Source organism: Oncorhynchus masou, chromosome 33 (assembly GCF_036934945.1).
Source record: "Oncorhynchus masou masou isolate Uvic2021 chromosome 33, UVic_Omas_1.1, whole genome shotgun sequence".
Lineage (NCBI taxonomy): Eukaryota > Metazoa > Chordata > Actinopteri > Salmoniformes > Salmonidae > Oncorhynchus > Oncorhynchus masou.
In genome coordinates this window covers 8,090,118-8,115,466 of record NC_088244.1, presented here as the reverse complement: position 1 = coordinate 8,115,466, position 25,349 = coordinate 8,090,118, and the positions used below count along the sequence as shown (strand labels likewise).

General features: G+C 44.0%; 3 protein-coding genes across 3 annotated transcripts; 2 read left to right on the top strand and 1 right to left on the bottom strand.

Annotated features, from left to right (window-relative positions):
- Window positions 1–1,018: 1,018 nt before the first annotated feature.
- LOC135527767 (perforin-1-like) lies at window positions 1,019–6,114 on the top strand. Its single transcript, XM_064956315.1, has 3 exons — window positions 1,019–1,100; window positions 1,404–1,960; window positions 2,631–6,114. The coding sequence occupies exons 2-3, from the start codon at window positions 1,428–1,430 to the stop codon at window positions 3,592–3,594; spliced, it is 1,497 nt and encodes a 498-aa protein (XP_064812387.1). The 5' UTR covers window positions 1,019–1,100; window positions 1,404–1,427; the 3' UTR covers window positions 3,595–6,114.
- A 7,139-nt stretch (window positions 6,115–13,253) lies between these two features.
- Window positions 13,254–16,867, top strand: LOC135527765 (perforin-1-like). The gene is made up of 3 exons (XM_064956314.1): window positions 13,254–13,335; window positions 13,639–14,195; window positions 15,243–16,867. Exons 2-3 carry the CDS (start codon window positions 13,663–13,665, stop codon window positions 16,204–16,206), a joined length of 1,497 nt encoding a protein of 498 aa, XP_064812386.1. The 5' UTR covers window positions 13,254–13,335; window positions 13,639–13,662; the 3' UTR covers window positions 16,207–16,867.
- Window positions 16,868–23,918: 7,051 nt separating this feature from the next.
- Window positions 23,919–24,821, bottom strand: LOC135527640 (tetra-peptide repeat homeobox protein 1-like). The gene has a single exon (XM_064956126.1). The coding sequence runs from the start codon at window positions 24,819–24,821 to the stop codon at window positions 23,919–23,921; it is 903 nt and encodes a 300-aa protein (XP_064812198.1).
- Between the last annotated feature and the right edge of the window lie 528 nt (window positions 24,822–25,349).

Genomic DNA, 25,349 nt, shown 5'->3' with positions numbered 1-25,349 from the left:
CTGCCACTAACAAATACAGTCACGGGTGTTAACTACCATTCACTCGAAAGGCACTCTGGGTAATATGCGAATAAGGTAGAATGAATTCTCCAACTGACCTACTCAGGGTTGCTTTTGACATGGAGATTCCCTGCAGGCCAATGCCCTCGGAGAGTTTGATTTGCTATGCCCATGAAAAACATGTTATCTTGAAAAACCACATTTGCTATGCCCATGAAAAACACAATGCACATGAGGATGGTCCGGAAAATGGTCAGTAAAGTCTCTGTAAGTTATAACAACATCTTTGGGAATAAAAAAAAAAATAAAAAAAATAATTGCAAATTAGACATCAATGTCTATGTCCCACTTTTGTGATTATTTATTTATTTTGAACAAAAATTCCACTGTTTACAGCAGGCGTCTGGATATTTATTTTGAAGCCCCAGATGTGTATCATTGACCCTAGTTAGATTACAAACAATATGAAAACAGATAATATTGTATCCTCTGTTGAATCAATAAGAAGAGATTTGATGAGATCTTACCACTGTGGGAATAATTCAAACTGGATACAAGTGGATAGAGATTGGGTCATGTACAGAAAGCATGGGATGGCAGGGTTAGAGCATTGGACTAGTAACCAGAAGATTGCAAGTTCAAACCCCTGAGCTGACAAGGTACAAATCTGTCATTTTGCCCCTGAACAGGCAGTTAACCCACTGTTCCTAGGCCATCATTGAAAATAAGAATTTGTTCTTAACTGACTTGCCTAGTTAAATAAAGATAAAATAAAATACATTTTCAACAGGAGATTTACACACAACAACAAAAAAGTATTCAGCTCTGTATGTGACTGCTGATAGTTTTGTTGGTGAAAATGTAGCAGTTTTTGCTTTATGATGTCTGTAATTGCTCTACACTACGGTTAATAATTATTAACTGTATTTTTTCCTGCTGGTTTGCCAGATATGTAGAATCAATGCATAAACCCCGTTTCCCACCATGCAGTTTTTAACACGATAAGGAGCCAGTCTTTGTTTACTCTGAGAGCTGGTGGGTACAGAGATCATTTCATGTGGACATGAGAGGACAGAGAGACCTGCAGTGGATTTTACATTGTAAGTATTGACAGCCATAAGACAACCGGGGAGAGAAGGAACATTTATCAAATCTGATTAATAATAGATCTAAACGTTTGAGTATTTGATGAAAAATGTACTGTCTAAAATGATCTACTTTCTTTTTTTAAACTAGGTGTTTGGGTTTAAAAGACTAAAGTAATAGTTGTGTTGTGGGAAGTATAGTAGAAGACAGTGGAATCAAAATGATCACCTTCCTCAGCGGAACCTTTTTTCTCACTTGTAGAATAAAATATAAAAAAGGAGAGTGACAACCTTCGTTATTTAAATCCCCTCTTCTAGATTGACCAATCAGGAGTGACAACGATGACAGCGTCAGTCGTCCGCTCTCCCGTGTTTCACCCGGTGTTCATGGGTTTCCTGGCTCTGTCGAGCTTGGAGGGAGTGTTCACCTGTCGTCTAGGGACCCCAGAAGAATGCGCCAATTGTTCCTTTGTGCCTGGCTACAAACTGGCTGGGATGGGCTATGATGTTGTAACACTGAGACAAAAACGGGCCTCTGTGTTTGATGTCAACAGTTACGTGGCTAACTCCTGCATGGTATGTGTGAACCCACTAATGGGAGGTGAGCTTCAGAAACTCCCCTTGCATATGAAGGACTGGCGGGCCGAAAGTGACTGCAAGAGGAAGACTCTGAGTTCCTATTACTACTCTGTCAGCTCTCTGGTGGATGATATAGCCTTCTTTATAGAGAATGACTGGAAGGCCGGGCTAAAGCTGGAGAATGTAGACCTGCAGTTAGCAGGCAGCAAGTCCAAGGTGTACGGCTTTGCATCCGCACACTCAAATGCAGACAAGTCTTCCTTCTCATTTCAACAATTTACCTGCTCTGTCTACAGGTCAGGCCATGTATCATGATGTTTGTGAGGTCATGTATATTTAAATTCTAAGTGCTTGAAGCAATTGTCTCAGCGCTTTCAGCAAACTTATAAAATAAATATAATAATATAATAATAATAATATATAATGGCTTTTGAAACACTTTTAAAAAAATGTAACCATCTAGTTTGCTGTTTCATAGAGAGAAATAATGTATATATAGTTCCTCCTTGGATTAATTGATCCCATCAACAAGTTCAATATTCTTTTGAAAGTCCTTTTTTAGTATTCACTTGGCAACTTCTAAGCGTTTTCAGCTCTGAGGGTCACAGTCATGCAGATTTTCAGCACAACCTTTTACTAAGCAGAGACATCATTTCCAGGGAGGGACCAGACTTGCTCTCCAGCCAATCAGTAATATTAATTGATCAATTACATACCAGGGCGAAATGAAAACCAGCAGGACTGTGAAACTGTAGGGCCTGAATTGTGCCCCCTGATATATAGGAGATTTGTACATTTCTTATAACTGCCCAGTAAACCCCCACTCTAACCCTCTTTTAGTTTCAGTGTGCCCAGTTAACCCCCACTCTAACCCTCTTTTAGTTTCAGTGTGCCCAGTTAACCCCCACTCTAACCCTCTTTTAGTTTCAGTGTGCCCAGTTAACCCCCACTCTAACCCTCTTTTAGTTTCAGTGTACCCAGTAAACCCCCACTTAGCCTGGATTTCCAGCGACGCATAGCTTCTCTGCCACACCACTACACATCCAACAGTGAGGCGTACAAGGACATCATTGATACCTACGGAACCCACTACATCAGTGATGGAGACCTCGGCGGGATGATGAAGAGGGTGACTAGCATTCGCACCTGTTTGGCAGCTCTAAACAAGGTTTTTGTGTCCGACGTAGAAACATGTCTGAGTATGGGGTTGGACTTGGACATACCTGTCGGACTGCCCGTAGACTTAGGGCTAAACCTTTTGGGTGGACAATGTTCGAAGGTCGCTACCAACTCTGACAGTGCAACAGGGTACAGCATGGGCTTCTTAAGTCACCACACGGAAGTGAACGGTGGGAGAACCTTAAATGGAGTTGCTTCTATGAGAAAAGCTAATATAGATAGTTTCTTAAAATGGATAAAAAGCCTAAATGAGTTTCCGGAAATGGTATCCTTCTCCCTGCAGCCTCTATATCAACTGGTTGATGACAAACAGACGAGCGCTGATCTACAAACAGCTATTAGTCAGTATGTGATCGACAACGGGATTAAGAGAATAAAGACAGAGAATCAAGCATGCAGGGATTCACCTGACCTCTCTGCTGATTGCTGCCCCCTGTTGGCAGGGAGAGGCAAACTAACAGTCTTTGTGGACCGTGGGTTTAGTCTGAGGGGTGATGGGATGGCCGAACCAGAGGGTTACGTCAAACTGTGGTGTTCAGGTCAGCACAGGCAGACCCGCTGGATCACTACCTATGATCCACTTTGGCATACACATTTCAACTTTAACTATGTAAACACCCAGTCCTCTCTGGAGCTCCAGGTGTGGGATAAGGACCCAGGGGAACGTGACGATGACCTCCAGGGTGGATGCTCTGTAATCCTGGAGCAGGGGAGCCACGGGCATAGCTGTGGACTCAGTAATGGTCTGTAAACCTGGAGCAGGGGAGCCACGGGCATAGCTGTGGACTCAGTAATGGGAGTTTCACATTCTCTTACACATTAACTTGTGACAAACACCTGACTGGTGATAAATGTGACCAAACTAGAGGGGAAATCAGTTGTGACCTATTGCATTGGAATTAGGGTGTTATATAATATTACTGAATCATTTAAAAAAAGAAAACCTTGAAGAACATCCTACGATTCATGAAAATGAATGAATATACTTTTGTAATTATACATTGTAACCACAACAAGTGTAATGTTACCCACAGTTCACTGTGTAACGAGTTGAGGACAGCCCAAATTCATATCTCCAACCAAGTTAAATCACTCTGTAACATACACTGAACAAAAATATAAATGCAACATGCGAGTTTACTGAGTTTACAGATCATAGGAAATCAGTCAATTTAAGTATTCATTAGGCACTAATCTATGGATTTCACATGACTGGGAATATAGATATGTTTCTGTTGGTCACAGATACGTTTAAAAAAAAAACAAGTAGGGACCTGGATCAGAAAATCCGTCAGTATTTGGTGTGACTACTATTTGCCTCATACAGTGCGACACATCTTCTTCACATAGTGTTGATCAGGCTGCTGATTGTGGCCTGTGGAATGTTCTCCCAATCCTCTGCAATGGCTGTGTGAAGTTGCTGGATATTGGCAGGAACTGGAACACGCTGTTGTACATGTCAATCCAGAGCACCCTAAACATTCTCAACGGGTGACATGTCTGGTGAGTATGAAGTCCATGGAAGAACTGGGACTTTTTCAGCTTCCAGGAATTGTGTACAGATCCGTGCGACATGGGTCTGTGCATTATCATGCTGAAACATGAGGTGTTGGCAACGGATCAATTGTCAGACCCTGACCTTAGTGTTCTTTGTTTTCCTTGTTATTTTGGTTAGGTCAGGGTGTGACATGGGTGATGTATGTGTCTTGTCTTGTCTAGGGGTTTTGTATGTTTATGGGGCTGTATCCTTTCTAGGTGTTTATGTAAGTCTATGGTTGCCTAGATTGGTTCTCAATTAGAGGAAGGTGCTTAATCGTTGTCTCTGATTGGGAACCATATTTAGGCAGCCATGTTCTTTGGGTATTTTGTGGGTGATTCTGTCTTTGTGTCTATGCACCAGATAGGACTGTTTTGGGTTTTTCACATTTGTTATTTTGGTATTTCGTAGTGTTCACGTTTATGGTCTTTATTGTCTAACCACGCTGCGCTTTGGTCCTCTCCTTCGTCCACAGAAGAAAGCCGTTACATGAATGGCACGATACTGTGCCACAGGATCTCATCACGGTATCTCTGTGCATTCAAATTGCCATTGATAAAATGCAGTTGTGTTTGTTGCCCATACCACAACCCCACCGCCACCATGAGGCACTCTGTTCACAACGTTGACATCAGCAAACCGCTCGCACACACGACATCATACACACCGTCTACCATCTGCCCGGTACAGTTAAACCAGGATTCGGCTGTGATGAACACACTTCTCCAGCTTGCCGGTGGCCATCAAAGGTGAGCATTTGTCCACTGAAGTTGGTTCCGCAGTTGGTTACGACGAGGAACAGCAGTCCGGTTAAAACCCTTGTGAGGACGATGAGCACGCAGATGAGATTCCCTGAGATGGTTTCTGACAATTTGTTTCATCAACTGTCAGGGTCGCTGGTCTCAGATGATCCCTCAGGTGAAGAAGACGGATGTGGAGGTCCTGGGCTGGCGTGGTTACCTGTGGTCGGTCTGTGGTTGTGAGGCCGGTTGGCCATACTGACAAATTCTCGGCTTATGGTTGACAAATGAACATTCAATTCTCTGGAAACAGCTCTGGTGGACTTTTTCCACAATTTGAAACGTTACAGCCTTATTCTAAAATGGATTAAATCGTCCCGTCCCCCCCGCTCATCAATCTACACACAATAAACACAATACTCCATAATGACATCACAATACCCCATAATGACATCACAATACTCCATAATGACATCAAAACACCCCATAATGACATCACAATACCCCATAATGACATCACAATACCCCATAATGACATCACAATACTCCATAAGGACATCACAATACTCCATAATGACATCACAATACCCCATAATGCCATCACAATACTCCATAATGACATCACAATACCCCATAATGGCATCACAATACCCCATAATGACATCACAATACCCCATAATGACATAACAATACCCCATAATGACATCACAATACCCCATAATGACATCACAATACTCCATAGTGACATAACAATACCCCATAATGACATTACAATACTCCATAGTGACATAACAATACCCCATAATGACATCACAATACTCCATAATGACAAAGAAAAAACATGATCGACGATTTGATTAACCCTTCTCACTCTAGCTTTCTGTAAACACTGACACACTATGTCGCGCGTGCTTCCGCTCTTCCTCCCGCTCTTCCAGCCTGCTTGCCCAGCGCCCATGTCACGGCCGGCTCGCCCAGGCAGGACTCCGGGGGGCGCCCCTAGAGGGGGGTTGGGTATTGTCACGCCTGTTCCAGCTCTTCCTGCCGCTGGCGCTCGAGGGCTTTCCAGGATTACGCAATCAAGCCACCGTCAGTACGCACACCTGCCTCTCCCCGTCACGCGCATCTGCGCTCATTGGACTCAGCTGAACTCTATTACTTGTGTTATTGCCTTCCTTGTATCTGTCTGTTCCCTAAGTTCTGTTCCCTGCTTCGGGACTGATGTTTGTCATATGTCCTTGTTCACCCGTGTGCTGCCACTGTTCCTGTCGTGTTCTATGTCTGTTCCCTATTAAATGTTTGACTCCCCGTACCTGCTTCTCCTGTCCGGCGTCGGTCTTTACACACTATCCTATTAATAATCTGAAAGGAGTAAAAACAACGCTGTCATTCTCATCTGCACATTGTATTGAGATCAAATTATAAGTCAAACATTTGCTATCTTGAGAAGGAGGATAACACTAAGTTTAGTGCTTTTGTTCCTTTCTTAAAAAAAAAGAGGGGAGGAGGACACAGATCTCTGTGTATGGATAGAAAAGAAGACAGAGATATTATATGGTGACTACTTTGAGGAGGACACAGAGATCACTGAGAGAACAGAGATATTATATGGTGTTTACTTTGAGGAGGACACGGAGATCACTGAGAGAACCAATATATTATATGGTGACTACTTTGAGGAAGACACAGAGATCTCTGTGTATGGATAGCAGAGAGAACAGAGATATTATATGCAGACTAATTTGGTAACTGATGCAATTTATTACATTGAGACATTTCTTCATAGCAAACAATAACAACAAACACTGCCAACACCACCCACCTTCACAGTACCTGTCAACAACACCCACCCTCACAGTACCATGTCAACAACACCCACCTTCACAGTACCATATCAACAACACCCACTCTCACAGTACCCTGTCAACAACACCCACCCTCACAGTACCATGTCAACAACACCCACCTTCACAGTACCATATCAACAACACCCACCCTCACAGTACCATGTCAACAACACCCACCCGCACAGTACCCTGTCAACACCACCCACCCTCACAGTATCCTGTCAACACCACCCACCCTCACAGTATCCTGTCAACACCACCCACCCTCACAGTACCATGTCAACACCACCCACCCTCACAGTAACCTGTCAACACCACCCACCCTCACAGTAACCTGTCAACACCACCCACCCTCACAGTATCCTGTCAACACCACCCACCCTCACATTAACCTTGCTCTTTCCATCTCCTAGATTCAGGGCCTCCAGTAGAGGCCCAGTGGGACATAGCTTCTCTCCCAAAGGAGTATACGTCCAACATCAGTGACCCGTACCAGCAGTTCAACATAGCTTCTCTCCCAAAGGAGTTCAACATAGCTTCTCTCCCAAAGGAGTTCAACATAGCTTCTCTCCCAAAGGAGTTCAACATAGCTTCTCTCCCAAAGGAGTTCAACATAGCTTCTCTCCCAAAGGAGTTCAACATAGCTTCTCTCCCAAAGGAGTTCAAAATAGCTTCTCTCCCAAAGGAGTTCAACATAGCTTCTCTCCCAAAGGAGTTCAACATAGCTTCTCTCCCAAAGGAGTTCAACATAGCTTCTCTCCCAAAGGAGTTCAAAATAGCTTCTCTCCCAAAGGAGTTCAACATAGCTTCTCTCCCAAAGGAGTTCAACATAGCTTCTCTCCCAAAGGAGTTCAACATAGCTTCTCTCCCAAAGGAGTACATGTCCAACATCAGTGACCCGTACCAGCAGTTCATTGACACTTATGGAACCCACTACATTCACCCGGTGGACCTTGGGGGGAGGATGAAGAGGGTGACTGGAATCCGCACCTGCTTGGCCACCCTGAACCAGGTGTCTGTGTCCCAGGTGCAGACATGTCTTAGTATGGGGTTGTCTGATGGCATGGGGTTGTTAAATGTGTTGAGTGGGCAGGGTTCAAAGGTCTTTAATAATGAAGACAGTATTACAGGTTATGACAAGGGTTTCCTGAGTCACAGCACTGAGGTGGGGATGACTGACCCACTGCAATTTGCATACTGTGCCAATAGATCCATGGATGATGCAATCAGCCATCACACTGCACACTGCCCTATCCCATCTGGACAAGAGGAATACCTATGTAAGATCTCTGTTCATTGACTACAGTTCAGCTTTCAACACCATAGTACCCTCCAAGCTCTTCATTAAGCTCGGGGCCCTGGGTCTGAACCCTGGACTTCCTGACGGACTGCCCCCAGCTGGTGAAGGTAGGCAACAACACCTCCACGACAATGATCCTCAACACTGGGGCCCCACAAGGGTGCGTGCTCAGCCCCCTCCTGGGGCCTCACAAGGGTGCGTGCTCAGCCCCCTCCTGGGGCCTCACAAGGGTGCGTGCTCAGCCCCCTCCTGTACTCCCTGTTCAACCGTGAATGTGTGGTCACGCACGCCTCCAACTCAATCATGAAGTTTGCAGTCGACACAACAGTGGTAGGCCTGATTAGCAACGACGACGAGACAGCCTACAGGGAGGAGGTGAGGGCCCTGGCGGAGTAGTGCCAGGCAATAACCTCTCCATCAACATCAACAAAACAAAGGAGCTGGTCATCGACTTCAGGAGACATCAGAGGGAGCACGCCCCTATCCACATCAACGGGACCGCGGTGGAGAAGGTGAAAATCCACCCACAGACAGACAGCACGGTGAAGAGTGCACAACAGCACCTCTTTAACCACAGGAGGCGGAATAAATTCGGCTTGGCCCCTAAGACCCACACTAACTTTTACAGATGCACCACTGAGAGCATAAGGCTGTATCCCCGCCTGGTACGGCAACGTCGCCGTCTGTTACCGCAGGGCTCTTCAGAGGAGGTGCGGTCAGCCCAGCGCATCACCTTGGGCACACTTTAGGACATCTACAGCCAGGGGCGTCACTTTGGTTTTAGAAGTGGGGGGGGGGGGGGGGACATAAAATATATAGTTGAAGTTGGGAAGTTTACTTTTAGGTTGGAGTTATTAAAACTAGTTTTTCAACCACTCCACACATTTCTTGTTAATAACAAACTATAGTTTTCCGTGCTCGTCCATATATTTCTATATTTCAAAATGCCATTATTTTACTTTTAGATTTGTGTGTATTGTTGTGTTAGATATTTATTGCACTGTTGGAGCTGGATGTTTTGCTTCACCCACAACAACATCTGCTAAACATATATTTGATTCAAGTGATTTAATTTAATTTGATTTGACCAAACCAGACTCTGAAGGCTTCAAAAAAATGTCTGAATAGTCTAGAAAGGATCCCAGACATCCTGTCCTTCACTGGTCTCCCTCTGTGTGACTTGATTCATGACACCAAGGTGAGGGATAATCTACAAGCAGCTATTGGTCAGAATGCGACAGACAATGAGATTGAGAGAAACAAGACAGAACAGACACCTTGTGGGGTGAGTTCTCCCAACCTGTCTCCTGATCGCTGCCCTCTGCTGGTAGGGAGAGGCAGACTGACTGTCCTTGTGGGGTGAGTTCTCCCAACCTGTCTCCTGATCGCTGCCCTCTGTTGGTAGGGAGAGGCAGACTGACTGTCCTTGTGGGGTGAGTTCTCCCAACCTGTCTCCTGATCGCTGCCCTCTGTTGGTAGGGAGAGGCAGACTGACTGTCCTTGTGGGGTGAGTTCTCCCAACCTGTCTCCTGATCGCTCCCCTCTGTTGGTAGGGAGAGGCAGACTGACTGTCCTTGTGGGGTGAGTTCTCCCAACCTGTCTCCTGATTGCTCCCCTCTGTTGGTAGGGAGAGGCAGACTGACTGTCCTTTTGGACCGTGGGTTCAGTATAAGGGGTGATGAGTGCACCATGGGTATGGTCTGAGGGGTGATGAGTGCACCATGGGTATGGTCTGAGGGGTGATGAGTGCACCATGGGTATGGTCTGAGGGGTGATGAGAGCACCATGGGTATGGTCTGAGGGGTGATGAGTGCACCATGGGTATGGTCTGAGGGGTGATGAGTGCACCATGGGTATGGTCTGAGGGGTGATGAGAGCACCATGGGTATGGTCTGAGGGGTGATGAGTGCACCATGGGTATGGTCTGAGGGGTGATGAGTGCACCATGGGTATGGTCTGAGGGGTGATGAGTGCACCATGGGTATGGTCTGAGGGTGATGGGTGCAGGTCAGTACAGGGAAACCCACATTGTTAAAAACACCTGTGATCCATTTTGACATTGACATTTTGACTTTGGCAATGTAAACACCCAGTCCACTCCAGCGCTCCAGGTGTGTAGTAAGCCGTTATATAAACACACAGCACGGGAACCATTATCATCACCGTCTAATGCTCCAGGTGTTGTATAAGTCCCTATATAAACACAACCCCCCAGGTCATTGATATATAAACACACAGCACGGGAACCATTATCATCACTGTGGACTGAACCATGGTACTTTCTCCTTCTCCCTCACATTAAGTTATGACAAACACCTGACTGCTCCTAAGTGTGACCGTTGTGTCCCCATCCCAAACTAGAGGGGAATCAATCGACAGGCGGATTACGGTGAACTGACAACCAGTGTTATTTTATCCTTTGAGGAGGAACCTAATCTCAGTTATGTGTCATATTTCCAAAAGTATATTTTTATATATATATATTTTTTGTCCTTCTCAATGGTTCCATTAGATTCTTTACAACGTACAGGTGTCTGCATTCTGTTTACTGTTTTTATGAATGAACTTGACACAATTGTCAATTTTAACCGCTGGTATGTAGTCCATGCCTTTTAACTTTTTGTTTAACTATTTTATAAACTTACATTATATATGTGTGTGTTACCTTTATTTTACTAGGCAAGTCAGTTAAGAACAAATTCTTATTTTCAATGACGGCCTAGGAACAGTGGGTTAACTGCCTGTTCAGGGGCAGAACGACAGATTTGTACCTTGTCAGCTCGGGGATTTGAACTTGCAACCTTTCGGTTACTAGTCCAACACTCTAACCACTCTATCCACTAGGCTAACCTGTTCAGGATTTCCCTGCTTTTTGTTAAAATCTATACATCTTTCTCCTGTCCTGTAACATCTTCGTGTCAGATATAATATAAGATGAATATCTCATCATGTCTGTAGTTTCCACCTTGTTTGTCAAAGGCACGTACCCAACCCACCCACGCACGCACGCACGCACGCACCCACCCACTCACCCCCCCCCCACACACACACACATTGCTTAATCAGCGTTATTCTGAGTTGAGGGGGCTTCAAAAGGACAGACGCTGAGCTAATGTGTGTTTACTCAACAATCTCTGCTCAAAGTCAGTTGAATTTCAACAAGTTTGTTCAGTAAAATATTCCTGTTTGTTCAAAACAGCATTTTCATTGTCCTACTTAACCAGCAGGTTGTTTGTTTCAATACCTGTGTTTCTGCATTTACTTTGATTGGTTGATTAATCATGCTACACAATAAATAGCATACCTTTATCAAAGCAAATCCAGTCTGTTAGTAGATGGACTTATTGCACCCGTTATTGGGATGGCTGTTCCAGTCTAAACCAATTACCTAGTCTCAATAACACAGGAGGCTGGTGGCACCTTAATTGGGGAGGAAGGGCTCATGGTAATGGCTGGAGCGGCATACATGGAATGGCATCGGACACGTTTCCATGTTTTCAATACCATTCCATTCACTCCATTCCAGCCATTTATTATGAGCCATCCTCCCCTCAGTAGCCTCCTGTGGTCAGTAAACAATCTTCCCTGGCAGTCATTCTGAATACTGGTTGCAGGTGAATTAGAAGTTCAAATGGTTGGATATCCTCACTTTGTGCTGGATTCCGATAGAAATAACACATCACCTTGCAAGCCAGCATAATGTGACTGCGTTAGGGTGTAACTAGACCCTCAAATAATGGCCTTATGATAACTAGCCCCTCAAATAATGGCCTTATGATACACCCTCAAATAATGGCCTTATGATAACTAGCCCCTCAAATAATGGCCTTATGACACGTGTAATGTATTACCATAAAGAGGTTCATTTGAAAGATGACATGCTCACTTAAACACTCACTTGGTGAAGGCTACGGTACTGAAAATCATTGAATACAACAATCATATCTCTGCCACTAACAAATACAGTCACGGGTGTTAACTACCATTCACTCGAAAGGCACTCTGGGTAATATGCGAATAAGGTAGAATGAATTCTCCAACTGACCTACTCAGGGTTGCTTTTGACATGGAGATTCCCTGCAGGCCAATGCCCTCAGAGAGTTTGATTTGCTATGCCCATGAAAAACACGTTATCTTGAAAAACCACGTTTGCTATGCCCATGAAAAACACAATGCACATGAGGATGGTCCAGAAAATGGTCAGTAAAGTCTCTGTAAGTTATAACAACATCTTTGGGAATAAAAAAAATAATAATAATAATTGCAAATTAGACATCAATGTCTATGTCCCACTTTTGTGATTATTTATTTATTTTGAACAAAAATTCCACTGTTTACACTTAAATGTAAATGTAAATGTACAGCAGGCGTCTGGATATTTATTTTGAAGCCCCAGATGTGTATCATTGACCCTAGTTAGATTACAAACAATATGAAAACAGATAATATCGTATCCTCTGTTGAATCAATAAGAAGAGATTTGATGAGATCTTACCACTGTGGGAATAATTCAAACTGGATACAAGTGGATAGAGATTGGGTCAAGTACAGAAAGCATGGGATGGCAGGGTTAGAGCATTGGACTAGTAACCAGAAGATTGCAAGTTCAAACCCCTGAGCTGACAAGGTACAAATCTGTCATTTTGCCCCTGAACAGGCAGTTAACCCACTGTTCCTAGGCCATCATTGAAAATAAGAATTTGTTCTTAACTGACTTGCCTAGTTAAATAAAGATAAAATAAAATACATTTTCAACAGCAGATTTACACACGACAACAAAAAAGTATTCAGCTCTGTATGTGACTGCTGATAGTTTTTTTGGTGAAAATGTAGCAGTTTTTGCTTTATGATGTCTGTCATTGCTCTACACTACGGTTAATAATTATTAACTGTATTTTTTCCTGCTGGTTTGCCAGATATGTAGAATCAATGCATAAACCCCGTTTCCCACCATGCAGTTTTTAACACGATAAGGAGCCAGTCTTTGTTTACTCTGAGAGCTGGTGGGTACAGAGATCATTTCATGTGGACATGAGAGGACAGAGAGACCTGCAGTGGATTTTACATTGTAAGTATTGACAGCCATAAGACAACCGGGGAGAGAAGGAACATTTATCAAATCTGATTAATAATAGATCTAAACGTTTGAGTATTTGATGAAAAATGTACTGTCTAAAATGATCTACTTTCTTTTTTTAAACTAGGTGTTTGGGTTTAAAAGACTGAAGTAATAGTTGTGTTGTGGGAAGTATAGTAGAAGACAGTGGAATCAAAATGATCACCTTCCTCAGCAGAACCTTTTTTCTCACTTGTAGAATAAAATATAAAAAAGGAGAGTGACAACCTTCGTTATTTAAATCCCCTCTTCTAGATTGACCAATCAGGAGTGACAACGATGACAGCGTCAGTCGTCCGCTCTCCCGTGTTTCACCCGGTGTTCATGGGTTTCCTGGCTCTGTCGAGCTTGGAGGGAGTGTTCACCTGTCGTCTAGGGACCCCAGAAGAATGCGCCAATTGTTCCTTTGTGCCTGGCTACAAACTGGCTGGGATGGGCTATGATGTTGTAACACTGAGACAAAAACGGGCCTCTGTGTTTGATGTCAACAGTTACGTGGCTAACTCCTGCATGGTATGTGTGAACCCACTAATGGGAGGTGAGCTTCAGAAACTCCCCTTGCATATGAAGGACTGGCGGGCCGAAAGTGACTGCAAGAGGAAGACTCTGAGTTCCTATTACTACTCTGTCAGCTCTCTGGTGGATGATATAGCCTTCTTTATAGAGAATGACTGGAAGGCCGGGCTAAAGCTGGAGAATGTAGACCTGCAGTTAGCAGGCAGCAAGTCCAAGGTGTACGGCTTTGCATCCGCACACTCAAATGCAGACAAGTCTTCCTTCTCATTTCAACAATTTACCTGCTCTGTCTACAGGTCAGGCCATGTATCATGATGTTTGTGAGGTCATGTATATTTAAATTCTAAGTGCTTGAAGCAATTGTCTCAGCGCTTTCAGCAAACTTATAAAATAAATATAATAATATAATAATAATAATATATAATGGCTTTTGAAACACTTAAAAAAAATGTAACCATCTAGTTTGCTGTTTCATAGAGAGAAATAATGTATATATAGTTCCTCCTTGGATTAATTGATCCCATCAACAAGTTCAATATTCTTTTGAAAGTCCTTTTTTAGTATTCACTTGGCAACTTCTAAGCGTTTTCAGCTCTGAGGGTCACAGTCATGCAGATTTTCAGCACAACCTTTTACTAAGCAGAGACATCATTTCCAGGGAGGGACCAGACTTGCTCTCCAGCCAATCAGTAATATTAATTGATCAATTACATACCAGGGCGAAATGAAAACCAGCAGGACTGTGAAACTGTAGGGCCTGAATTGTGCCCCCTGATATATAGGAGATTTGTACATTTCTTATAACTGCCCAGTAAACCCCCACTCTAACCCTCTTTTAGTTTCAGTGTGCCCAGTTAACCCCCACTCTAACCCTCTTTTAGTTTCAGTGTGCCCAGTTAACCCCCACTCTAACCCTCTTTTAGTTTCAGTGTGCCCAGTTAACCCCCACTCTAACCCTCTTTTAGTTTCAGTGTGCCCAGTTAACCCCCACTCTAACCCTCTTTAAGTTTCAGTGTGCCCAGTTAACCCCCACTCTAACCCTCTTTTAGTTTCAGTGTACCCAGTAAACCCCCACTCTAACCCTCTTTTAATTTCAGTGTGCCCAGTTAACCCCCACTCTAACCCTCTTTTAGTTTCAGTGTGCCCAGTTAACCCCCACTCTAACCCTGTTTTAGTTTCAGTGTGCCCAGTTAACCCCCACTCTAACCCTCTTTTAGTTTCAGTGTGCCCAGTTAACCCCCACTCTAACCCTCTTTTAGTTTCAGTGTGCCCAGTTAACCCCCACTCTAACCCTCTTTTAGTTTCAGTGTGCCCAGTTAACCCCCACTCTAACCCTCTTTTAGTTTCAGTGTACCCAGTAAACCCCCACTTAGCCTGGATTTCCAGCGACGCATAGCTTCTCTGCCACACCACTACACATCCAACAGTGAGGCGTACAAGGACATCATTGATACCTACGGAACCCACTACATCAGTGATGGAGACCTCGGCGGGATGATGAAGAGGGTGACTAGCATTCGCACCTGTCTGGCAGCTCTAAACAAGGTTTTTGTGTCCGACGTAGAAACATGTCTGAGTATGGGGTTGGACTTGGACATACCTGTCGGACTGCCCGTAGACTTAGGGCTAAACCTTTTGGGTGGACAATGTTCGAAGGTCGCTACCAACTCTGACAGTGCAACAGGGTACAGCATGGGCTTCTTAAGTCACCACACGGAAGTGAACGGTGGGAGAACCTTAAATGGAGTTGCTTCTATGAGAAAAGCTAATATAGATAGTTTCTTAAAATGGATAAAAAGCCTAAATGAGTTTCCGGAAATGGTATCCTTCTCCCTGCAGCCTCTATATCAACTGGTTGATGACAAACAGACGAGCGCTGATCTACAAACAGCTATTAGTCAGTATGTGATCGACAACGGGATTAAGAGAATAAAGACAGAGAATCAAGCATGCAGGGATTCACCTGACCTCTCTGCTGATTGCTGCCCCCTGTTGGCAGGGAGAGGCAAACTAACAGTCTTTGTGGACCGTGGGTTTAGTCTGAGGGGTGATGGGATGGCCGAACCAGAGGGTTACGTCAAACTGTGGTGTTCAGGTCAGCACAGGCAGACCCGCTGGATCACTACCTATGATCCACTTTGGCATACACATTTCAACTTTAACTATGTAAACACCCAGTCCTCTCTGGAGCTCCAGGTGTGGGATAAGGACCCAGGGGAACGTGACGATGACCTCCAGGGTGGATGCTCTGTAATCCTGGAGCAGGGGAGCCACGGGCATAGCTGTGGACTCAGTAATGGTCTGTAAACCTGGAGCAGGGGAGCCACGGGCATAGCTGTGGACTCAGTAATGTTCTGTAAACCTGGAGCAGGGGAGCCACGGGCATAGCTGTGGACTCAGTAATGGGAGTTTCACATTCTCTTACACATTAACTTGTGACAAACACCTGACTGGTGATAAATGTGACCAATATTACCCCTCCCCAAACTAGAGGGGAAATCAGTGGAGAATCGCAGTTAATCCAGAACTATAATGTTGTGTGAATTGTTACGTACTCTGTCCACGAGAGAGTCTTAGTGACAGATTACAGTAGGATAATAATATATACAATTTGACCTTTTAAACATTTTACATTTTTTCTTCTTTAGTCTTTTAGATCATCGTATTTTATGTATGTAACAATCAGCGGGGTAAAAAGTATTAAATTCTCATACTTGAGTAGTACTTTAAAATGATTTTTACTTAAACTACTTTACAACACTGATAACAATGTAGGAGAACAGTCACGAAAAAATATTAATGAAAATGATTCATGAAAATGAATGAAAGCACTTCTGTAATGTGGCATTTTAACCACTAGAGGGAAATGTCGTCCTGAGTTATCCTTTAGTTGTATCAGATGTTGTATGTATCTCATGTGATGGGGAATACGACCTACTTACTACATAATAAATTCTTCTTCTTCTGATTGTTTTAGCTTTTGTATTTATTGTAAAACTACAAGACATTATGAACATCTCTTTCCATGACCAGGTGATTCCAGGCGGAAGCCAAGGTTCCTTCATGATAGAATTAGTTAAATCTGTAGTGTTTATGGGCTCCTGATAGAAAGCAGAAGCCTCAATAGGGGAAAAAAAACAATTGGGCGATTACTCCATGAGGGCATATTAGGAGAGCTGGATCTCAGTGTTTTCTTAGCCTCTTTACGGACAGATAACAGACAGCACTGAACAATTATAAAATGGAGATTAAAGATCACACTCAGAAGACACTGGGAAGAGGAATGGAGAAGAGGGAGATTCTAGGAAAAGGAATTGAGGGAGATTCTGGGAAGAGTAATGGGGATGAGGGAGTTTCTGGGAAGAGGAATGGGGATGAGAGAGATTCTGGGAAGAGGAATGGGGATGAGGGAGATTCTGGGAAGAGGAATGGGGATGAGAGAGATTCTGGGAAGGGGAATGGGGATGAGGGAGATTCTGGGAAGAGGAATGGGGATGAGAGAGATTCTGGGAAGAGGAATGGGGATGAGAGAGATTCTGGGAAGAGGAATGGGGATGAGAGAGATTCTGGGAAGGGGAATGGGGATGAGAGAGATTCTGGGAAGAGGAATGGGGATGAGAGAGATTCTGGGAGATTCTGGGAAGAGGAATGGGGATGAGAGAGATTCTGGGAGATTCTGGGAAGAGGAATGGGGATGAGAGAGATTCTGGGAGATTCTGGGAAGAGGAATGGGGATGAGAGAGATTCTGGGAGATTCTGGGAAGAGGAATGGGGATGAGAGAGATTCTGGGAGATTCTGGGAAGAGGAATGGGGATGAGAGAGATTCTGGGAGATTCTGGGAAGAGGAATGGGGATGAGAGAGATTCTGGGAAGAGGATTGGGGATGAGAGAGATTCTGGGAAGAGGAATGGGGATGAGAGAGATTCTGGGAAGAGGAATGGGGATGAGGGAGATTCTGGGAAGAGGAATGGGGATGAGGGAGATTCTGGGAAGAGGAATGGGGATGAGGGAGATTCTGGGAAGAGGAATGGGGATGAGAGAGATTCTGGGAAGAGGAATGGGGATGAGAGAGATTCTGGGAAGAGGAATGGGGATGAGAGAGATTCTGGGAAGAGGAATGGGGATGAGAGAGATTCTGGGAAGAGGAATGGGGATGAGGGAGATTCTGGGAAGAGGATTGGGGATGAGAGAGATTCTGGGAGATTCTGGGAAGAGGAATGGGGATGAGAGAGATTCTGGGAGATTCTGGGAAGAGGAATGGGGATGAGAGAGATTCTGGGAGATTCTGGGAAGAGGAATGGGGATGAGAGAGATTCTGGGAGATTCTGGGAAGAGGAATGGGGATGAGAGAGATTCTGGGAGATTCTGGGAAGAGGAATGGGGATGAGGGAGATTCTGGGAAGAGGGCCGTAGAGGGAGATTCTGTGAAGAGAGTTATGGCTGTGGAGGGACTCTGGACTCTGACAGAGGGGCTCCTTCGTAAAGGAGGGTGTCTTTAATTAAAGAAGGATTTTTAAGCCTTGACACCATTGAGACATGGATTGTGTGTGTGTGTCATTCAGAGGGTGAATGGGCAAGACAAAATATTTAAGTGCCTTTGAACTGGGCGTGGTAGTAGGTGCCAGGCGCATCGGTTTGAGTCAAGAACTGCAACGCTGCTGGGTTTTTTAACGCTCAACAGTTTCCCGTGTGTTTATAAGAATGGTCCACCACCCAAAGGACATCCAGACAACTTGACACAACTATGGGAGGCATTGGAGTCAACATGGGCCAGCATCCCTGTGGAACGCGTTCAACACCTTGTAGAGTCCATGCCCCCAATGAAATGAGGCTGTTCTGAGGGCAAAATGGGGGCAACTCAATATTAGGAAGGTCTTCTTAATATTTTGTACACTCGGTGTAAAAGTGAACAACATTTTATGATCACATTTAGTACCAGAGTGAGTTGAAAGAGGAAACATTGAAAGTGGGTCAATTAAGGCAGACAGAGAAACATGTGTCTTTCATCTACTATATGAGACTTGCACCTTAGTTAACAGAGGGTCTGCATTGGTTACACTTAACGTCAGCCACCAGTGTGTGCAGAGGGAGGAGAGAGTAAGTGCCATTGTCTAGGTTGACCCAGATGCTAGGCTATTCAACCAGTCGTAGAAGCCCACAGAATAATTTCTAAACATGGACACCTGACCCTGCCAACCACTTCCCCCTGTCACCTCGGTCATGTGATTAAAGAATCCCCAGGAGTGTCTTGACACACTGCCCCTATTACTGAGGATGATCCTGCACCAGCTACTCAAGGCTCCAAGCCTTCCTCCCTCAGCAGTTTCTTGTGACGCACACAGTGTTACAACACAGAGGCGGATGCAAGATGCAAGCAACGATGGTTTAATGAATGTAGTTCACAGCAGCAACATGACAGACAGACTGTACTCAGAAGGAATCCGACCCAAGAACTCGGGCGCATCTTCCGATGATAACGTGCTGAGAAAACCAGGGGAGTGTGTCCGGATGAGTAGGAAGGAGCCCAGCAGATGATCCACACAAGAGAAGAGCACGGACACACGACACAACCTCAGAGAAGAAACAACGATCTGACAACAAGAAACACTGGTAACAGAACATATAAAGGGAAGATAAGTGGTTCCAGCTGGCGCAGACAATCAGGCCGAGATTGGGAACCACGCCCACACAAACACTGGAGAGAGAGAGAGAGAGAGAGAGAGAGAGAGAGAAAGAGAGAGGGAGGCAGTGGATTCATGAACCGTGACACACAGTTCCTCACCTCACAGACAGACACCTTGTTGAGAGTGGCCAAGCAGGTGTGGACGGAGGTCACAGTCTTCAGCCCTCCTCCCAGGGTCGCCTAAACAAGTTAAGAGTAAATGTCTATATATATATATATATAAATTGTCTCTCCATAATAATACAACAGTTTACAATCCAAAAATACAGATAAAAAAAACACATTGTGGAAACTCAAATTGTTTTGAGACAATAAAAGCAGTCATAGTCAAACATGGTTCAGTATTCCACTTGGAGTGACCACCTGAGGACTGTAGTGTGTTCCATTTGTCATAGTCAAACATGGTACAGTATTCCACTTGGAGTGACCACCTGAGGGCTGTAGTGTGAGCCATTTGTGGTGCTGAGACGCTGGTACATGTGTAGACTGGTTCTGTTGAGCCTCTGGGGAGGGACAGCGCCTCCCGGTGGAAGTCAGTGTGTAGTTGGTTGCTGAAGAGAGTCGCTGAATGTTTTGGGGGTTGAAAAAGTGAGATCAATGTAAGAACCGACGCTGGAAATGAGAAGCAGGTACGGAGAGTGAACATTTAATTTTGCACAGACATGGAACAGTACAGGAACAGCGTCAGAAACGGGTAACAAAACGACAATCAAAAATGAATGCAGAAGCGGGAAACAGAGCCGGGGAACAGACAGATAATAGGTAATAACACGGTGATTGAGTCCAGGTGAGTGCAATGAATCGCTGATGCGCGATAGGGAAGCAGGTGTGCGTAATGATGGTGGCAGGAGTGCGTAATGCAGAGCAGCCTGGCGCCCTCGAGTGCCAAGGAGGGAGAGTGGGAGCAGGCGTGACAATCAATGACTTTAAACATGCTGTAAACACACTTTAAACATGCTGTAAACATGCTGTAAACATCCTTTAAACATGCTGTAAACATGCTTTGTACAGGCTGTAAACATCCTTTATACATGCTGTAAACATGCTGTGAACATGCTTTAAACATGCTGTAAACATGTTGTAAGCATGCTGTAAACATGCTTAGTACAGGCTGTAAATATGCTTTATACATGCTGTAAATATGCTTTATACAGGCTGTAAACATGCTTTATACATGTTGTAAACATGCTGTAAACATCATTTAAACATGCTGTAAACATGCTTTATACATGCTGTGAACATGCTTTATACATGCTGTAAACATGCTTTATACATGCTGTAAACATGCTGTAAACATGCTTTATACATGCTGTGAACATGCTTTATACATGCTGTAAACATGCTGTGAACATGCTTTATACATGCTGTAAACATGATGTAAATGGGCTTTATACATGCTGTAAACATGATGTAAACATGCTGTAAACATCATTTAAACATGCTGTAAACATGCTGTGAACATGCTTTATACATGCTGTAAACATGATGTAAATGGGCTTTATACATGCTGTAAACATGATGTAAATGGGCTTTATACATGCTGTAAACATGATGTAAATATGCTTTATACATGCTGTAAACATGTTGTAAATATGCTGTAAACATCATTTAAACATGCTGTAAACATGCTTTATACATGCTGTAAACATGTTGTGAACATGCTTTATACATGCTGTAAACATGATGTAAATGGGCTTTATACATGCTGTAAACATGATGTAAATTAGCTTTATACATGCTGTAAACATGATGTAAATATGCTTTATACATGCTTTATACATGCTGTAAACATGATGTAAATGGACTTTATACATGCTGTAAACATGTTGTAAATATGCTTTATACATGCTGTAAACATGTTGTAAATATGCTGTAAACATCATTTAAACATGCTGTAAACATGCTTTATACATGCTGTAAACATGTTGTGAACATGCTTTATACATGCTGTAAACATGATGTAAATGGGCTTTATACATGCTGTAAACATGCTGTGAACATGCTTTATACATGCTGTAAACATGATGTAAATTAGCTTTATACATGCTGTAAACATGATGTAAATATGCTTTATACATGCTTTATACATGCTGTAAACATGATGTAAATGGACTTTATACATGCTGTAAACATGATGTAAACATGCTTTATACATGCTGTGAACATGCTTTATACATGCTGTAAACATGCTGTAAACATGCTTTATACATGCTGTAAACATGCTGTAAACATTCTTTATACATGCTGTGAACATGCTTTATACATGCTGTAAACATGCTGTGAACATGCTTTATACATGCTGTAAACATGATGTAAATGGACTTTATACATGCTGTAAACATGATGTAAACATGCTGTAAACATCATTTAAACATGCTGTAAACATCATTTAAACATGCTGTAAACATGCTGTGAACATGCTTTATACATGCTGTAAACATGATGTAAATGGGCTTTATACATGCTGTAAACATGATGTAAACATGCTGTGAACATGCTTTATACATGCTGTAAACATGATGTAAATGGGCTTTATACATGCTGTAAACATGATGTAAACATGCTGTGAACATGCTTTATACATGCTGTAAACATGATGTAAATGGGCTTCATACATGCTGTAAACATGATGTAAATATGCTGTGAACATGCTTTATACATGCTGTAAACATGATGTAAATGGGCTTTATACATGCTGTAAACATGATGTAAACATGCTGTGAACATGCTTTATACATGCTGTAAACATGATGTAAATGGGCTTTATACATGCTGTAAACATGCTGTGAACATGCTTTATACATGCTGTAAACATGATGTAAATTAGCTTTATACATGCTGTAAACATGATGTAAATATGCTTTATACATGCTTCATACATGCTGTAAACATGATGTAAATGGACTTTATACATGCTGTAAACATGCTCTGAACATGCTTTATACATGCTGTAAACATGTTGTAAATATGCTTTATACATGCTGTAAACATCATTTAAACATGCTGTAAACATGCTTTATACATGCTGTAAACATGTTGTGAACATGCTTTATACATGCTGTAAACATGATGTAAATATGCTGTGAACATCCTTCATACATGCTGTAAACATGATGTAAATGGGCTTTATACATGCTGTAAACATGCTGTAAACATGCTGTGAACATGCTTTATACATGCTGTAAACATGATGTAAATGGGCTTTATACATGCTGTAAACATGATGTAAATGGGCTTTATACATGCTGTAAACATGATGTAAATGGGCTTTATACATGCTGTAAACATGATGTAAATGGGCTTTATACATGCTGTAAACATGATGTAAATGGGCTTTATACATGCTGTAAACATGATGTAAATGGACTTTATACATGCTGTAAACATGATGTAAATGGACTTTATACATGCTGTAAACATCATTTAAACATGCTGTAAACATCATTTAAACATGCTGTAAACATCATTTAAACATGCTGTAAACATCATTTATACATGCTGTAAACATGCTGTGAACATGCTTTATACATGCTGTAAACATGTTGTAAATGGGCTTTATACATGCTGTAAACATGATGTAAACATGCTGTAAACATCATTTAAACATGCTGTAAACATCATTTAAACATGCTGTAAACATGTTGTAAATGGGCTTTATACATGCTGTAAACATGATGTAAATATGCTTTATACATGCTGTAAACATCATTTAAACGTGCTGTAAACATGCTTTATACATGCTGTAAACATGTTGTGAACATGCTTTATACATGCTGTAAACATGATGTAAACATGCTGTGAACATCCTTTAAACATGCTGTAAACATGTTGTAAACATGCTGTAAATATGCTGTGAACATGCTTTATACATGCTGTAAATATGCTTTAAACACGTTTAAAAAAAATCCTACTGTTCAATCAACTTCTGTCGCAAATTCTTATAAAAAACACGTATCTCTGCTCTCACATCCAAACAGCTGTATTCTCTCATGTGACAGAGTACTACTCGTGATCCTACTGCAGTAGAAGCAGCTGTTACAGTGAGAAGAGGGACTTCCCTACGGCTGCAGGCTGCCAGCCCACTGCCGTCCGTCCCCCAGTCATTCTTAATCACAGAGGAGACGCTCTCCACCAAGGAGCTGACAGAGGTATAGGCAAAGCTGGAGTGCTCCAGTCGACCAACCACTCACACACAGAGAGGGGCAGCTTCTGAAACCTGGTGCGGTGGGTTCTCACACAGGGTACAGTAGTTGGATGTGGTGGTCAAGTAGCTCTGGGAGTCAATCACGTAGGCCCCTTCAAGCCGCAGCGTGACTTAGTCGAAGCCCTGGACCACTAGGATGTGGCCAGGAACAAAGGCAGCGTTGTTGCACCCCTGGATGGTCCCCTGGGGTGGTCCCCTGGATGGTCCCCTGGGTGGTCCCCTGGATGGTCCCCTGGGTGGTCCCCTGGGGTGGTCCCCTGGATGGTCCCCTGGGGTGGTCCCCAGGATGGTCCCCTGGATGGTCCCCTGGGGTGGTCCCCTGGGGTGGTCCCCTGGATGGTCCCCTGGGGTGGTCCCCAGGATGGTCCCCTGGGATGTTCCCCAGGATGGTCCCCAGGGTGGTCCCCTGAATGGTCCCCTGGATGGTCCCCTGGATGGTCCCCTGGGGTGGTCCCCAGGATGGTCCCCAGGGTGGTCCCCTGAATGGTCCCCAGGATGGTCCCCTGGATGGTCCCCTGGGGTGGTCCCCTGGATGGTCCCCTGGGGTGGTCCCCTGGATGGTCCCCTGGGGTGGTCCCCAGGATGGTCCCCTGGGGTGTTCCCCTGGATGGTCCCCTGGGGTGGTCCCCAGGATGGTGCCCTGGGGTGGTCCCCTGGATGGTCCCCTGGGGTGGTCCCCAGGATGGTCCCCTGGGGTGGTCCCCTGGATGGTCCCCAGGGTGGTCCCCTGGGTGGTCCCCTGAATGGTCCCCTGGGTGGTCCCCTGTGTGGTCCCCTGAATGGTCCCCTGGGATGTCCCCTGGGTGGTCCCCTGTGTGGTCCCCTGGGAGGTCCCCTGGGTGGTCCCCTGGGTGGTCCCCTGAGTGGTCCCCTGGGTGGTCCCCAGGGTGGTCCCCTGGGGTGGTCCCCTGTGTGGTCCCCTGGGTGGTCCCCTGTGTGGTCCCCTGGCGGCAGTTAGAGACCTCTGACAGGCCCAGGTAAGACCAGGCCAGCAGGCACAGGTGGACCAGGTGAGTTCCAGAGAGTGATGCCATCATCGTGGTATTCTCTATTCCAGTTTACTGCAGTCCGTAAAACAGTTTTGGACCATTAGTGAGAAATAATGTGACAGATGGTAACGGAAATATGCAGGTGAATAAAAAAAAGGAGAGTGGTCGTTGATAAAGTCAATCAAGATCAATTCAGTTCATTACAAGAATCCGGGGAGGACACGTCCAGAACAGAAGCAAAGTAAAATGCCTTCTATAGACAATAATAATCACACAGCACCAAATGTTCTGGGAACAACAGCCAGAGTGGCTTGTAGGAAGTCACGAGATCAGCTGCTACAGAATTATACCATGTCACAGATACGTTGTCAGTGTGTCCTCGAATCCAGTCTGACGTCAAACTTTAACCAGAACATTCAACACTGGCAGACGTGAACCTGCCAGTTAGTATCAGTGGAAGGGACATTACCTGGTTTTCAGGTAACTTGGCAGGATTATATTCGAAACAAGAATCGTCTCCCGGGCTCAAACGAGACATAGAAATGCTTCTGTTGACTGGGCATCCTTCAGAGA